General features: G+C 33.0%; 1 protein-coding gene across 1 annotated transcript in view; it reads left to right on the forward strand.

Moving 5' to 3' along the window:
* LOC129938601 (serine-rich adhesin for platelets) overlaps positions 1–18735 on the forward strand; it is a 151312-nt gene that overhangs the window by 96484 nt on the left and 36093 nt on the right. Inside the window, exon 2 of the mRNA XM_056046263.1 lies at positions 15071–15378. Coding sequence (XP_055902238.1) covers positions 15071–15378 — 308 coding nt within the window. The remainder of the gene's footprint in view (positions 1–15070; positions 15379–18735) is intronic.

Below are 18735 nucleotides of genomic sequence, written 5' to 3' on the forward strand. Positions count from 1 at the left end.
CCACGATATAAGTAGATTGGGCATTGTCTGATTCTTGCATAATGACATTTGGGAGTGCAAAACTTTTCTGGTTTGGATCTGCTATTAAAAAGTTCAACGAAGTTCTTAATTGAACCCTAATGACAGTTTGTCATTTCTTAGACAAGGTCTTGTTATCAACGCCTATATAAAATTTGGACGGTCTTGCCTTAGATATAGATCTGCAATAATATAAAATACCTTATTTGGCAACCATCTTTCATAAGGAACGAAAACGAGTATTATAACATTAGAATTGACTATGGGCTATTTTTCAATTTGCAACATTTGTCGTTGTGCGGCTCTGCCAGTTGTAACGGCTGCTGCTGTAAGTCATTAGCACGTTCTTCAAGTTAAATTTAAAAAAAGAACGAAACTGCAATCACAGAGTAGTGTTTAATTATTCCGACAGAGTGCATCCGCGAGCCTAGTACCATCCTGGCAATAGTTTATGAAATGTATATTGTAGGTTAGATAGGTAGGTAGGTAAGGTATAGATCTGTTGGAGAAGTATTTTCCATTTCTTCAGCATACAGGCATTTATAGAGTTCATTTTTCTTTCTAGGTCACATAAGAAAGGCAAATTAAAAAGTTGAAAAGAAAAAAAAAACGTTTTATAAATTGTACAAGACCGAAAAATGTATGATTTCATGCTATAATTGTATTGATGATACTTATCATCGTCATGATACTTTGCACTCAGAGGGGAAAGAGCTTAAAAAGGGCAATCATCGCTTATATTGGATTGCTTTGCTGGCAATATGTCTGATGTCTGGCTCATGTAGATAGACCATATAAGAATATGTACATCTCAAAATCAAGGAGATTCCTGCTTTTTTTAAAGCATGCACATTTTTGACAGTGCACATAACAAACTCAACAAGGGAATTTATGAATTCGATGATAATCATCTTCTTCTTCATTTTTGTTTTTTTTTTTCCTTTAATTAATATGAAGAAGGATGTAAATAAGTATCAGTTTGGAGAAACCTTTAATTATAATGAGACCTAAGTCTTAAGGTTGGACACACCCATCCTTTTCAGCCGGAGAATTTGAATTATTTCCTTTCAAGGGGTTTAATTTGCATTCTTGTATTTCATTATTTTGTTGCTGTTTTAATTTTGTCTTCTTTTTTTTGTAAGTAACTTTAAAACAGTTTGTATGTAACTTGTTACGAGTATGTGGCTTGTAAATTTAGTTTTATTAAATTCTATGTTAAAAAAGAAGGATGAGAGGATGATTCGTATCCCTGTCCGTCTGTCAATTTTTCTAAAAGTTTTAAAAAATATTGATAAAAACATTTTGTGACAGATTCTTTCTTCTCAAGGCACTTGAGTCTCAAAACCATTTTTGTCAGTTTTTAATTGTTTTTATAGGTTTTCGTTTTAAGTGAAAAAAGTTGTTTTGCGAAAAATTTCATATAATTAAATCTAATCAGCAATATTTTGTTTTTCTGATTATGTCAATATCATCAGCCTATGCTAGTAATTGGACTGACTTTTGAAAAATAGAGCCTCTAGTGTTGACTTAAAGTGGGAATCTGCACTATTCTTTCATGTTAAAGAAATCACATGAGAGCGCATTATTTTGCTTAAAGCTTTTTTTGACATCGAAATAAAAAAATTCTTTTAAATTCTTTATGAAGCAGCGTGAATTCTCTGACAAGAATGCCAAATCTAGACATGGCCCTATGAAGTTCTTTCCTGTAAATGCTGCCATATGCGGCCTTGAAATTGATAATATTTTTTTCCGGGATCTCAGTTGTTGACTCTGGGCTTTAAACATTCAAATATTGAGTTATTTTTCAAAAGCTATAGGAAAGTTAAAAAAAAAAAACACATGCAATTCAGAATAATGAATAAAATCTTTATTTGAATCGATACTTCAGTCCAAATAATTTAAAGTTTGAAGGTTATTTCATGCAAATGTTGACCTTGACTACCTCACTTGGTACCTCACGAATAAATGCTTCACTGTTGTATTCCTATGCGTCAATTAAAACGTGCTTACCTGTATAGACATGAGCTTTAACATAGCCCAACTTGAAATAAAATGTTCACTGAACTCGCCTCTCAAGTAGTCCATTATTGCCCGTGCTGTGTGGCACCGTCTTGTTGAAACCACATTTCATGCAAGTCGAGCTCTTGTGTTTTGATAAAAAAAATAGGATATCATCTCACGGTAGCGCTTACCATTCACAGTTACGTTACGTTTCGCATCATCTTCGAAGAAATACGGTCCAATGATGCCACCAGCCCATAAACCGCCCCAAACTTTGACTTTTTCTGGATGCATTGGTAGCTCTTGCTATGCCTCTGGCTGATATTCACTCCAAAATCGACAATTCTGCTTATATACGTACCCATTGAGCCAAAAATGAGCTTCGTCACTGAAGACAATTTGTCGGTAAAAAAGTAGATCTTCAGCCAACTTTCTGAGAGCTCATTCACCAAAAATTTTACGATAGCCGCTTCCGCAGGTCGATTAAACGGACCATAAAACGGAAGAAGCGTGCGATGAACTTTCTTAACAGGGCACGCTTTTTGATAATAAAATTCAATAATTTGATAGCGTTGTTCGTTTGTAAAACGAATCATGGTTAATTTATAGACCAAACTGAAGATGTGAATGAAAAAAAAACACGATACGAGCGTCAGTTGTTTAAACCAGTATTGCCGAAAATATAATAGCTAACAAATCACCCTTATTACGACATAGAAGCTTTTGTAAGCAATGTTAAGTAGACTGATTCATCTTTAGTGCGTACTTTGTTAGACTTCAGACTAAATATACTTCGCCTAAGTCGGGAGGACGGGATCGTTTGCTTTCGTCGTCTTTATTGAATGGCAGCGCCGTTCGCGTCGCCGTTATGCAGTATGGAGAAGTGGTCCTTCCGCAGCATTGACTGTGGTTCTACTATGATTGTTCCACCTTTGTCTTTGCAACCTTCGGTTCGAGGTTTATGAACTTGTGAATTTCGTTTTACCTGATCGTAAAACTTTCCAACTTCATTTCTGATTTTGATCCTCTCAACATCTTCGACCGCATACTTCTCATTCTCTCTCTTTTTCCTTCCTTTCTGAAAAACTCGTGTTCGTCTCTCTTCTTCTGCTCATAGAGTTCGTGAGCAGTTCTAGTGTTTCTATAAAGGTCTGGTTTGCGTGCCTGTTGTTTGGCTACATTTGCTTGCTGATATTCCTCATTAAACCAGGGGTTTCTCGATGGCTGTTTGAAACCCAGCACGTCAGAGGCAATTTTGTCGCTAGTTCTCGATTCATTGTGTTGGCGGATAGAGGTTACTTGTGACTCGGTCGTAGAGGGATTTAGCGGTCTTTTGCGATTGTAGCCTTTCGATGTTGTTATTCTCCCAGGATCTCCTTTTTCTGCCTTGGAAATTAAGTGAATCCGCAAAAATGTCAATCCTTGTTCTTACATCGTTTTTTTGCATGTGAAGAAACTAACGATGTATTTTTTTTTTCAAAATATAATTGCTTGAATTAATAAACGAAACGTCCAATCGAAAGTATCTGCCATTTAAGAGAATTCAAACATTTTGGTTTCTGAGCTACTGGGTTCACAAGAAAAACCACAAACAAGACGCAATGATTGCCACAAAAAGAAAACACTTTAAAAAACCTGTAAACTTTATTAAAAGTGTTCTTTAATTCAAGGCCTTAGTTTTAATTCGAACTCAAAACTTCTTTAAAATGAAAACTTTAAAATGAAATTCATGTTTTAATCAATTTCATTTTGTCTTCAACTCTATCGAGTGTTATTAAAAATTTATTTTTAAATATCACAATAAATCAATTAAGTCTAAACGTAATAAAATCTCAAGATATGTACAAAAAAAAGTTCTGAAATAACATCCACATCACAGACAGAGTTTGTCCTAAGAAGACCGGAGGCCCAGACAAGACAATCCTTTCCTTTCCATATATCCATAAGTCGTTGTGATACAAGGGAAGATTCATCTAAATTAATCGAAGAAAGATTTCTATGGTGACCATCTTTAAATTTATATTTAACTTGAGTGGATTTATCATTCCCAAATTTACACTTTAACATAATAATAACAAATACGATGTGAAAAACGAAATTTAAAAAAAAGAGCACCTGTAAGCTAATTTTGTAGTTTTTAGATTTAAATCAAACTCCGGAAAACTTACAGCATTTTTACAGGGAGTAAAATTTGAAACTTCAAAATTAACATATCTTTTTGTCAGAATTATGGTAACCAAAAATAGGTTTTGTATCTCAAAAAACATAGTCATAATAGGGCAAGGTACCCACCTATACACATTTAAAAAGATTAAAACGAATAGAAAAAAGAAGAAGAATAATAAAAGATATTCTCACGTATGGCAAATCACTTCAATATTTTATAGATACTCGTATATACGAGTGTATTCTTTTAAGATGTAGATACATCCATGCACAGTCTCGGGAAGGGACCATGAAATAATTATTTTCATTCCTCTTCACTTAGCACTTTTATATGCCGTACAAAATCTCTATATAAGAAACCCAGAGTCTATTGTTTGATGTCTGATACTTAAATGAAGGCATCCACTATTGGGTTGTGTGTAGGTATATCTTAAGGTTTTATTTTTTTATATCGTTTGGGGCTTTGATTTTGAAATGACCTCGAAGATATCGAATTCCTTTAAAAATTAACTGGTTTTTCTATTTAATGTTGTTTCTTGTTGTTCTTAGATACGAGATTCGATAGGTCTTAAAAGAAGCTCATTATCGTGAATTTAGACGGTTAGATTATGGAATATTTCCATTTCTTAAACTTAAAATAAAAATACAAACAAATTCTTGAGTGTCAGCAAAAAAGTTCATTGTCTTAAACTTTTTCAGTGAATGTCCACAGAATTCTAAGTCTTCAAAAATAATCAGTCTCGTCGTCATCGTGTCGGTCGGTCGGCTAGAAATCGCAAAGAAAATAACAACAACGTCTTATCCATTCGAAATCCAATTAGACAATGGAATCCACACTTGAGATACATTATTCATTCTTCACTTGCGTTGTAATTTTCAGTTTATCCTAGTCTATGTCTATATGGTCTATAGGCCCAACCAGTGAACAATCTAAAGATAATAGACTATTTGGAGCTGGTTAAGTGGATAATACATGGTATGTGTATGTTAACCTGAATAGCAAATGAGTAAATGGCCTTGGTAATTAGATGTATGTCTTGGTCTTAAATTCGCAGCACCTCTTGACGTGATTACTAGAGCTTTGAACTATTTATTTTATTAAGGAGGTCTGAATCTGCATTTAGCTTATTTAATTGCAGAGATAATATTGGATATTAGTTCTTTTACGTACTTTTACTTTTCAAATCTTTGTTTTTCCTAACCACCTCTGTCGGAAAAAGGAAATTAACATTGGTGACTCTTTTTTAACTTTCCATGTGAAGTTATTGTAATTGGTGCGATTTGTCGAATTGAAAATTTTGACATTTCTCGACTTTTCAAGGTTTTTTATTTATTTTGTATTTATTTTTTATTTTATTTTATTAAAATATTAAAGCTTTCTTAAAGCTAAACAAAAATTCTTTAAAAAAAACTAGCATAAATTTAAAAAAAACTTAAAAAATTTCTTACTTGTCCTATACAGGTGCTCTAAGTTAATCCATTATCTTATAACTACTGCCTTTCGCCTTAAGAATAATCTTAAACTAAATAACAAGAACTTAATCTACAACCACGAAAATTAAAAAAAAAAAAACTTGGTATCTTTGTCATTATTTTTGTGATTTTATATAAAACTTAAAACTGAATAAAAAAAAAACCGAAACCATTATAATACTGAAGCTACTTAAAATTAACCAAAACCAATAAAACTACTTAAAAATACTTAAAAACTAAAACAGCCACAGTAAGTTTTTTGTTCTTAAATAATTTCTTTGGTGCCACCCTGACTGTGCCTAACCTAATCCTTAAACCTATGTAAGCCGGCCAAGGCCAAACGACCCAGACAACTTTAAATGACATTCTCAATTTGAAGCCACCAAAACTGGTTCTCCTGCCTTACCCTATCTATTCGGTCCCTATCGGAAACAGTCCTACTGAACCTAAGGCGCTCAGCTTCGTCCAGTGCGCGGACGTCTTGACTGTAAAGGAGTCGCCTATCTACAGTTTTACGGCTGACGTGGTGATTAGCGGAACCGCCTCCCTATCCTGTATCAACCCTCGATTGTCTAAATAGAGGAAAGCTTCGGGCGGAATGTTGCTACTTAAACGTGCACCACTTTCGTAGTACTCATTGTTGGGGTAGTAAGCTCCAAAAATTTAGCTGTTAGTCGACGACGTCGCTCTCGCAATGTGACTCCTACCAAGCTTCAGAAAGAAATTATCCATTCTGTTTATGTTGGCTATATGTATAGAACCTGGTTGGAATAGTAATGTTTGTACTCCGACTCTAGTGTTCTGTGTAGTCCAAAGCAACGTTCGCAGACATTGTCTCTCAAACTCCCGAATCTTTTCAATTTGAGATGGGGCAACGTTGAACCATACCGGGCGCCCATAGGCAATCATCGGCCGGATAAGGGTCATGTAGCAAATCTCCTTCACCCTGCTGTCAAGTCGGGTGCTAAAAAACAACTGCTTTGTCAGGGCAAAGGCTCCCCTTGCTCTGGATAGAGCAGCACTCATATGTCTGTCGAAATACAAGTACTGATCCAACCAGATGCCAAGGTACTTTGTTACGCTTTTATTCGCCAGTGGCTGTCGATTTGGTCCAACGATTTCGCATTTCTGAAAGTTGATGTTCAACTTCCAGTCATCGCAATATTGCTGAATCTTATGGAAGTCGCCCTGCGATCAATTTTTGGGACCGTTCTGTACGCAATTAGGTTGTCGGCTACGCTATTGCCTGAGTCAGACTTGCTATCAGATCACTGCTGTAGATTTGTTCCACTGAATTTCAGAAGCAAGCTAAGACGCAGCATAAATAGTGTCATGTCCCGCCTTAAAACCGAACTGATTATCCTGAATTATTTTGTTGTTCTCAGCCCACTTGGACAGAGCTAGAGCTCTATTTATAACCTTCTCGAATACCTTACTGATACTCGGCAGCAGACTTATCGACCGTAGATTCGCCGGATTGGAGTTGTCCTTTCCCTTTTTCGATAGAGGATGTACCAAAGCTGTTTTCCAACGGACCGGATTTGAAAACAGAGTGGTATAAATGTCCACAGCTTCCTGAGGTAAATGTCGTAGTACAATGTTGTTTATACCATTGACACCTGCTGATTTCTTTGTCTTTAATGAATCGAAGATGTGCTGGAGCTCTATCTTCTTGAATAATAGAGTATTAGTCCTGTTTTGCCCTTTGTCTGTGTGTGCGTTTATACATAAGTTTGGAATATCATTTTTCGTTGTCCATATCGTAAGAACCAATAGAGATATCGACTTTAAATCAAAAAAAATCAACTGTCGAATCTCGATATCTCTTGAATAAAAAAGGTAGTGGCTTCAAAATATTATCATTCTGTGTTAATTGTGTTGTTAACAGAAATCAATAGTATTGAAAAATCTAATCTGTATTTTTTATATACGAAATAAAAACTCTTAAAAATGCTTCTAAAATTGCCAAAAACTCGTTTTTGACTAAAAATCTCGAAAAAAACAGATATCGAAATCAAACTTATTTAAATATATGCAAAATATTGTTGCTAACTTTTAGTTACTATTTTAGAAACATTTGACTGACAATATTTTTTTTAACAATATACGAAAAACTAAAACAAAACTGATAAAAATGTTTTTCGAATCAAGGATTAAAAGAACTAAGAAAGATGTTGACTTTAATTTCTGCATCTCACACAAAATATTATTAACATTAATAATTTGTCAAACTTTTAGACAAATCGCCATGCAATAAACTTTTTCACTGGATATGTTTAAGGGATGGTAGCACCAACTTTTTTTTTTCTTTTACTACAAATTCAAGACAAGTAATCCAATAATTAATTTTATAAAACATTGAAGTGGACATAATATATCGACAGCTTGATGCAAATTAAATAATGGAAAATCTTTAAGGAAAGGCCTTGCTTTATAATAAAATTTAATGAAGAAACTAACTATTGGTAACATTTACAATGTAAATAAAATGTTTGTTGAATTTTCCTGCGTCTTTTTTGAAAAACGCCAACACACATAGTACAAACATTACCCGTGTTTTGTTGGAAAACCCATCAACAGTATAGTAGAATTTTACACTAATAACAAAAACAATATCCGAAGTATGAATACTACTGATAAAAGTTAAAGTAGAATCTTACTACGGATGGGTTTTTGACATTTATACGAGTCTCGAATGGATCTTATGTAATTTCGTTCTCAAATGTTGGTACGATTGATATTGCATTCGTATCTCATAGCTGTGTTCGTGGAGTAGTTTTGCATTTGGAATCATGTGTTTTTCATTGGGAAAAAATCGATCTTTTATTGTTGATATTATTTAGTTTTGTTAATGAAAATGGACTTACTTTGCTTATTTTGCAGTAATTAAGATTTCCTATGTTTCCACTCAAGGTTTATCTCAGCTTAGATTAAGTCAATCTTTTTGATATTTTCACCACACAAGAAGATTTAAAATGATTAAGTTTGACAGGACTTTCTTAAATGCAAATGGTGTTTCGATGTTTCTTATGAAGTGCAAGTGAGATAGTTTAATTTGTGTTAAACAAGGAAGAACTAAATAATGCAATTTTGTTTTAATTTGATTTAAAACAAAACTATATTTTTTGTACACAGACATGCAAATAAACAGACCTTAATGCATTATCTGTAAAACCAACTCCTCCACACAGGCTTTTCTTCACAAATTTTGAATAGACTCTGATCCCCGACCGGAATCGAGTCAAAGCAAGCTCATTTTAACTCGATTCAGTTATATAAAGAATTGAGACGAGCTTCAAGCTCGCTTCAATACCACATTAATGTAGTAGTCTACGAACAAACCCCCTTCTTGAAGTTTTTATTTTATATCAAAGCTGCAATTGTTAAATGTACTATTTTTATGGAATCGCATTTTCAAGATGTTTTCTTAGCATTTCTTCTTGAAAATTTTCTATTTTATTACTTTTAGTTAGTTTTTGTTGCTGAAGTTAATTTTAACTTTTGATTTTCTCAAAACTTTCTTCTATTTATGTTTTGTGTATTATTATTCTGACAGATCTTCTTTCAGTGGTACGAACTTTTAAATAAAAAACTGCGTTTTCTTGGGAATTTTTTACTATACTATTTATAGAATGCCAAAAAACCACGGCTAATATAATGTAACAATGTCAAATGCACGTCCAATTCTTTTATGTTGTGCATCGACCTCCGACTAATTTTGCTTATCCCCATAATAATTATTGAAAATTAACTAACAAATTTTCAGTTGGAAATAAAATGAATGCATACACATCATAAAATGTCCTCATATTTTAAAGAAAACAAAAAAACATAAATGCGTTTACAATTTTTAAAAATAAAGAAATACAGTCGTTGACCCCAATTACACTTTTGAGTTGGTTTTATTGATTTAAACAAAGCAACAACAAAAATCCCACAAAGTAATCAAAATATAGTTGCCACATAATGACAACCAAATCACGCTGCATGTCTAATGACGGTGCACATCAGAGCCTTGATTTTATAATGCAAATGAATATGAATGTGCCTCTTCACTCTATGTCTACGATTACACTATACAAGTTTATGATTCACTGTTAGCATAGAATTTTTGTATTATAATTTCATCTATGGTTGCATATTTATGAATTTATATAAATATAAACAAATTAAACAACAACAATGTATTAATAAAATTGCACCGTCAGCCAGACGTGACGGCGCTTAATCAGAATTCGTTTTGCAAAAGGTGATTTCTGAGCTAACTACGACGAAGACGACCAACGAGGCGAATGAGACGAGGCATGGATTGGACTTGAGCTAAGACCAACCTACGTTTGTAGGTTTGTACACCAACAATCGTGCTCTGATAGCGAATTTATAGGTAGAAAGATTTAAAAAATAAAAACTAAACAAGAACCCAGTAAATTAATGCCTTTGCGCTTCTTAACAGCCTTGGCTGATTTTTATTTGAGTTTTCTTGCTTGTAGGTTTGTAGGGGAAGTTATGAATTCGTAAAATAATTTTTGTTAAAAAACTTACATCTTTAAAAATTTCGCCTAAGAAATATGGTCATTTTCCTTAAATTCCTTTTTACATGCCCATTTCAATGCCAACTCTACTCGGTTCAAGGTTTCATAAGGGTTAAAAAAAAACTATAAGCTGGTTTTTGTTTTAAAGCAAAACATAAGCCGAGTTTAATGGAAAATTGAAAGCCAAACAGTAAAAGTTGGGTTAGGTGAAAGTGGCTATGACGTAGTAGGATATTTAGGCCGGTTTAATGGTCCATTGGGACACCATATGAATCTTGAGGCTTTCTTATAAGCTCAATGAAATCAGTTTGAGTCCCTTACGAAACATAAAAGACTCAAAGCCTAATGCCTCTGTGCTTAAGTTCCACCCGTCGGGCATGCTTTCTTTCGACAAAATTTTAGTAACTAGCTGGTGCATGCTCTTTACCAGATCTGCTCCAGCGTACTTAAAAAGCTCCTCCTGCAGAACGTCATCACCGGTCGCTTTGTTTGACTTCAGCCTGGTGATGGTTAGTTTTATCTCACTCTTGTCGGGTGGGTGGAACTCTACATCGTCAACCAAATGGATTTGATGTGGCTGCTCGCTGGCGGAATCGTTGATTTCATCACTATTAAGCAGCTGTTTGAAATGATCTATCCAGATTTTTAGCATAATCCGCCAAGATTCTAGTCTTGTTTCTCTGATTCCCTAATTAATACGCAATCAGTGTATTATGGCCTCTAAGCACAAGAGACCTAGTACCTGAGGCATAATAGTTAGTGCGTTAGAATGTCATGCGAGAGGCCTCGGGGTCAATCCCTTCCTGTTCCACCGAAAGTTTTTTTACGGGTACTGCCTCTTGCAAGGAATTGACAAATTCTCCAAAGAATTGCTGTCATAAAAAGAGCTTTTTTAAATTAGCCGTTCGGATTCGGCATATAAACTGCCCCTCCATCTCTGCAATTACTCACACACAGTAATGGTTGAAAAAAGACAGTTAAAGCTAAAATTCCTATGAGAACCGTTTGGCAATATGAGAAAGCCAACTAGGACCGTCTCAACGAATTTTTTAAGAGCTTTAACTAGTCTCTGTGCTTCCTCGATAAAGACTTGGATTCAATCTCGATTGATTTAGCCAGCGCAGTTTGCTGTTAATTTGACGCTGCTAGAAGAAGAAGTGTCATGATTCCTCCTGTTCTTGTGAAGCTAACAATTGTATGAGACAAATCTTATTTTCTGTGCCCTTGTGCAGTTGCAAGAGCACTTAAAGACCTTGACATACACAAATCCAATGGCCAGGATAGAATCCCCCCTATTAGTCTGAAGAGATGTTATTCAACTGGCAAAACCACTGCGTAGCTTTTCCACCTTTTCTACTCTACAACTATCCGAGATCTGCTTCCGAGCGTAACGTAGCATTTGTCTAGCCTATTCCTAAAGAAGCCGAATCATCCTCCCTATTTAACTATCGTTCAATAGCACTCACGTTCCTTCTTTCCAAGAAAGTTTCAACTTTTTAGTTAAAAAATTAAGATTTATCAGTCGTTTTTAATCCATGGGATTGAGACTTTTAGTACGGGTTTAACTTCTCAAAAAACACGGCTTTTTCCATATTATCTTAAATTTGGATGTACCAAAATAGTGATAAGAGCATGATAGAGCGACCCAGTGTGGGACTAATTTTTTGTTCTTTGACGGTTGGATTTTCTTTATTCAAGTACGGTGTAGAATAGCCTTTGAAAACCTCTTCTTCTTCCTGGCTTTTCTTTTGTACTTCTTCGAATTCCAAAATGATAGTCCTCGCAGTAGTCGTTCAATTCCAACTATATACGAAAACGTTCATACCATTATTTGATTTGCCTTGAACTGCAGAGTTAAATGGAATTCCTTTCTTTAGCTGACAAAAGGTCTGTCGCTGTTGGAATAATCAAATTGTATAGATACAGATACAGCTACGAGCTATGCAAATGAAATGAAATTCTTTAGTATGTAAATATGGAGCATCATCATCCAGAGTCCAAGTCAAAGGCGATTCACAAAACATACCCGCAGGTAATAAAATGGTAAATAATCTGTATTTGGTTTACCTATAACATTGAAAGTGCGAAGAAATGAATGTTTTGCACATTTTGTGTTTTCTTTTTGAAAATTAAAAAAAAGACAGAACAAAACATCAAACAAAGGTATAAAAATAAAAATTGGTGTTTTTTTAAAATAACACTTTGCTTATTTTCTTAAAATTTGATTGTTTTATGCTTTCATTAAAGAAAAAACCATAAAATAAAATCAATATTCTGTTAAAATTGTTAAAAATGTTAAGGTAATGGATTTCAGTTTAATAATGAAGAATTTGTGCAATAACTTTTTTTGTGTCTATCAAGCTGTCTGAATATTATCTTAAATTAATATCAAATTATTAAAATTTTGATTAAGTATTTTTGAGATATCAGAAGCTTTTTGGTACTTTTTACTTAACTTGTTTTACTCGTTAAATTTTAAAAATAAAAATTCAATAAGAAAATTACCTTATTGCCTTATAAGATTAAGTTATTCCTCAGAGCAAATTCCTTGAGAGCACTTAATAAAAAATTTTGATTTCAAAATCAAATTTTTAACTACCCATAGGAGGTTGTTGTAATAGGAACGATTTGTCAAATTGAAAATTTTAACATTTGTCGACGTTTCAAGGCCCCTAGAATCGATATAAAAGATTTTTAGAAAGATGTCTGTGCGAAGTTTCACTAATATATTGACAAAAAATAATTCCAATTATGTTACAAGCGCCAAGAAAATAACAGTTTTTGACGGTAATCTGAATTTACCCATGTTAATTCCATAGGAAATATGATTAATGAGCGCTGCCTAATTAAACCAGGAATTCAAAAAGTGGAATTAATAGTCAAAAACCAGTTGTAACGATAAGAAGAAAAAACTTTAATTGAGTTTTATAATACTTTTCAATTCAATTTGATAGCCAAAGACATATAGTGCAATGATCTTGTTTTACTTTCCAAATCCCTAAAAAAGATTCTTTTTTGTAATATGAAAAACTTAAATATGTTTGAGATTTGAGCTTGTTATCAATACTTTATTTAATTCAGCTGAAATATATCAAATTGAATTTTCGGAGTAATTTAGAATTTGAGACTAGATCCAATTTATTTTCGGCATCACAGCAATATATTTCGCGAATATTGGTCAGTTTGATTTAAAACTTGGACCTAAAATTGTAGGCCACAAGTTAATTATATGTATTGTGAACTGTCATACCACCAAAGACATAAGACGACGTTTTATTATTAATAAACCTTATCTTTGCATATATAAACCAACTTCTTCTTCTTGAATCACTTTTTTTTCAATATTTCATTTCCATAATAAATACATGAATAATCAAATCCAGAAATATCTTAAAAATTTAAATCTAAAAGTTACTAAAAGTAAATAAATCAAAAAAAAAATCATATATTATATAGTATTAGATATCCGATTTATAATTGAGGTTCTTGAGATATGGTTTTTAAGTAATCACAAAGTAATCATTCAAAAGTAACAATTAATTTAAAAAAAGTAACTAAGTAACGATTATAAGAATTCCAAATAATAGGTCCGTTTAATCTCGTTTCCTTTGTTTATTTTCACAAATTGTCACTATTTAGACATGTTCGGATACCAGTTTTTTTTTAATAAAAGGCAATTTGCAATTTACTAGTTCGAAAAAGGAAAATAAAGGTTTAAAATGTTGGAGTTATTGCTTAGTATATTCCTTAGTATTAAGAAAATTGCTACTTATTTAAATATTAAGCAGTTAATAAAATCTTCTTTAAAATTTTTCGCCAATTTGTTTAAATTGCGAAACAGAATAAAAAACAAACTCTAAATTAGGGATTTATGATGAACAAATTTACTCTAAGCTTCCTTAATATTTATTTATTGCCAAATAAAATAAAACAAATAGGTCGAAACTTGGCAAGTCTGATGTAGAGTTTCAATCTATGTCAAGCTTGTTACACCTGCAAAAGGTTTTAATATCTTCAAGTGCCTCCATTCTTAAAAATTTTATTACAAAACTCAGAGAAAAATCGCGAAAATTGGCAACTCTGATGTAGGAGTGGTTTTCTTTCTTCCTTTAAATATCCGCCTACGAACATTCTGATGTATAAGCAATGAAGTATTTAACCTAATTCTACGTCAAAGGCAAAATAAAGAATATCTATATAAAGTTAAAACTTCAGAGAATTTCTGAGCTATGTTCAAATGTATGTTTATTTAAATAATTTATGAGTGCACCTCTTGTAACGAACGTGCATAGAGATTCAATTTTGAGGGAGTTCATTGAATTTTTTTGTTTGTATTGCAGACAAAATGCAAAGAAAATTAAAATTTTAAAGAATCGTGTTGCTCGCAAATGTTAAGAATATGTTATGGATTTTAAAGATAAAGTATTTATAAGTTCATTGATTTTATATGTGCAATATGCACATTCTCGCACTTCTGTATTTTTAATGATGTTTGATTTAAAAAATGGTCGTTTTATTGAAGTTAAAAAGTTCATCTTGCTTTTTTAAATTAGATACGATTCAAATCTAAGTTTGAAAATTAAAACAATTTTCTGATTCATTGACTATACATCAAGTTTGTATAATATTTTTTTGACCAATCAAACCAAATGTTCAAAGTGAATTCTAAGAATGCAATCTTTTGATTCAGTACTCAAAGATTGTCAAAGATCGCATTCGCGAAGTATTCTCATTTTAAAGCCTAACTTTTGAAAAACGTTTAGTTTTCTAAATTTATTTGTATTACTCATCCATATTTCTTATATAAGTAATATTTATTATGTTCATGCTTTAAAAAAATGTATCTAACTGATTATTTTCCTTATTTTCTTTAATTTCAGCTGAGAGTGACCTGGGAACATTCGCGCAACGTAAAACTCATTATCATTGCGACAAGTCATTCCATAAAGAGCTATTTACCAGCGAAACTCGTCCTACCAGCGTTAAAGTGCTATACGAGGAAGCAGCAAAGATCTCAGAGTGCCGGTTACAAGCGTCTCGATATGACACAACAACAACATCAACTACTACAACGGCAGTGGACAACAGCTGCACAGGTGCGCTGGACGAACTGGTTTGTACGCCCGTTTTTGGGAAGGCTAATCGCAAGATGAGAACTAGAATTGATGCTGAAATTGAAATAAGATTGGTAAGTGTACTTGCATACCTAACTATGTACCTTTTACGTAGATATTTATTTATACCAAGAAGAAGAAAACAAAAACTATACAAAACTTGTCCTATGTGTTGTGCATTTAAATAATTAGGGTGACCAGTTATGGGTTGTTTTGAGAAGAATGAATCTATTTACATTAACTAATAAAGCAATTCCGTTCTATAAATCAATAATCAAAGTAGAAGTTACTTTAATTGTTTGTCTTCTGCGAAATTATGAAATAAGCTCTAATCTTAAACCTTGCCTTAAACAAAACAACTGCATCCTAACATAATTTTACATTTAAAATTCTTCTATTCATAACTTCTGATAACTTTTTAATCTCCACGATTATGTCTACTACAGTTGTCCATTTAGGCGAACAAATTTATATTATTTATTTTAAAAGGTTATAAAGTCATAAGCTTGCAAATAAATCTTAAGTAGATTAGACACAGACAAAAATCAGCATAAATATAAAATAGTGGTTGTTGAGATTTGAGAACAATGGAAAAGATTTCTGAAGCAAGCCTATGCCTTCTGCCTTAGGGTATTATACTCTCAATTTATGCACCCAATTAATCATATTCAAATCACCATTAATTAAGATTAATAATCCGAGTTTTGATTCTGAAGCTATACAACATGTTTTATTTATCAAACCTGATGCCATAGGCCATGAGGCTTAAGTTTTCCAATGGTGAGTAAAAACAAAAGGTAGTCGTTTAAGTAAGTCTAACTTTATTTCAAAAACCATTGTTTTAAAAATACATAATGCAGAATAGTCAAACAACACATTGAAATCCCAAATTTAACTGAAGCTTAGTACTTACTTTTTTTTCTTTTAGATTTAAGATTTTAAAAGTTCTGTTCATATATTTTTTTTGTAGACAGGTGACTTAAAGGAATGTTTGCCAGAAAAGTAGAACAAGCTTTAGTTAATAAATTAAGTGATCAAAATACTGATTTTAAAAACATTTTTTTAAAAATTTCCAAAGCCCCTGGTCACATTAAAATTCAGATAAAATGTGTGTCTTTTCTATGTCTTTTCTCCTTGGAGCTTAGATTTTACCTTCTCCTCAGGAGCATAGATGTATTTTATTTTTTGGAATGTCTTGTCTTGTCATTTAAAGTTGTTTACAGTTGCAGTCAAAAAATAGCACTCAAGTATAATTTCAAAAAATGTAAACCATTAATATTTTTATGGGATAAATATTTGGTGAACTGTTGAAATCTAGATTATGGGTTGTATGGTGTAGAAGGTTCATGAGCATAAGTTAGAAGATCTCGAAATTCTTTTAAGCTCAATTTTAAATACGCAGCAAAAAGATTATCTAGGATAATGAGAAGAAGTCTTTCAGCAATGACCCGAATTACTTATACAGCAAACTAGTTAAAAAAGTGTTTCTTACTATTAACCAGAGACCTAATCCCAATTAAAAATCTTTGGGCGAAAGTTCCTCTGTACAAGCTAAGTTACACTAAAGAACTCTAGTTATTATTTTTAAAAGCAGCTTGTAAACTCTATGCAAAGTAGCTACCAAAAAATAATGACTGAATTTATACATGGCCAAAAATTACGGCAAAAAATACTGCAATGTCTCAGAGGCAGAACGAACTCTTGGTCATTCTTAAAAAAAACAAAAGATTTTTCCTCTCTCTCGGTTTCTACGCTCGTTGTCAATGATGAAATTTTATGACTCCGTCTGTACCTGAACGAGTTAGTGATTCTATAGGACCCATTGTTTTCCTTTGAAATCTTAACACACATAAATTCGTTGGTCCGGATGATATCCTCGTTATTGTTCTAAATAGGTGTTCTTCAACGCTGGCAAAACCAATGAGTAAGCTTCTTCATCTGTCCTACTTCTCAGGTTTCGTTCCGACCGGATGGAAACAACATTTGTCCAGTCGTTCCCCAAAAAGGCAAATCTTCCTCATAATCTAATTACCGACCACCTATTGCATTTACGTCCCTTCTTTCAAAGGTCATAGATGGAAACCTAGATCAAGAAATACCTCAAGATCGAATACTTCTGAGTGACCGACAGTAAGGCTTTTTGCAGAAATAGGTCCACTGGTGATCTCATGATTCATCTCACTGAACAGTGGGATAAAGTTTTACATCCTTCTAGAGAAAGTAAGGTTATTGCACTTGATATTTCAAAAGCATTTGATAAAGTTTGGCTCTCTTATCGAAAATGCGTGATTTCGGTTTTCATGAATCCCTGCTGGTGTGCCCCAGGACTCTGTTAAATCTCCAATACTCTTTTTAATTTTTATTAATGATCTGTCTCTTAGTACTCTTAGCTTTTTATATTAATTCATTCAGACTCACATCCCTCTTCTTCGGATGTACTCGTATAACTGCAACAGCAAAATATGATAAGCTCATTTAATTCCGACCTTAACAGCATTGTACAATAGGGAATTCAATAAGACTTATATACGTCCCAAGCTTGAGTATAACTCACATCTCTGCGCAGCGTGCTCCTGAAACTAACTATAGCCTCTTGGACTGTATTAAACGTAACGCATTTTAATTGATTGGTAATAATATCATCGTTAGTTCCTTTAAGTTGCTTGAACAGCGTCGTAAAGTTTCTTGTCAAACCCTTTTTAACAGTGTCTTTAACCTTTTATGGTCTAGAGAAATAACCAGCCTCATTCCTCCTCTTAAACAGTTCAACTGTAATAATCGCGTTTTCAGGAATGCTCATCAGTATACGCTCGAGTCCAACTCCACCCGTACTGGCAAATACGGAGATTCGTTCTTTAGCCGTACTACGCGAATGTGGAAGTCAAGAAATGAAAACCTAATATTTACTTTGTTGGATGTCAATTCGACTTGGTGCTATTTTTTACTCCGGTCAAATCATTTTTCATATTTTACATATCTCAAAAAATTGATTGAACTTGAAACCTAATTTTTGAATAATTATTAAAAGACTTGAAAGCTAATTGATTTAAGAGGAAACAAGTGTATCCAAAGTGCCAAATGAATTATTTCGCGTTGTGTGGTGCTATTTTTGTGACCACAGATGTTTGTATATACTTTTTGTGTCTTTTTGCTTACATTCAAAATATTATATATGGCAAAGGATGACAAGATCAATTTGGTGACTAGTCGAGGCAGGGATATGTCTGGTACTGTATTTATACCTGTATCTATTAAATTTATACAAAATATACAGTTCTTCTTTATAAGTAGTTTGGTCTTTGGTCATCTATTGCAATGTGCGGCAAAAATGGTTAGCGATTACAGAAAGACAAGCCGGTTTTTTTATTTTTTAAATTCAACTTGTGCAAAATAAAAATTAAAAAATCTAATAGGTTGCTGTAGCATAAAAT

Source organism: Eupeodes corollae, chromosome 1, assembly GCF_945859685.1.
Source record: "Eupeodes corollae chromosome 1, idEupCoro1.1, whole genome shotgun sequence".
NCBI lineage: Eukaryota > Metazoa > Arthropoda > Insecta > Diptera > Syrphidae > Eupeodes > Eupeodes corollae.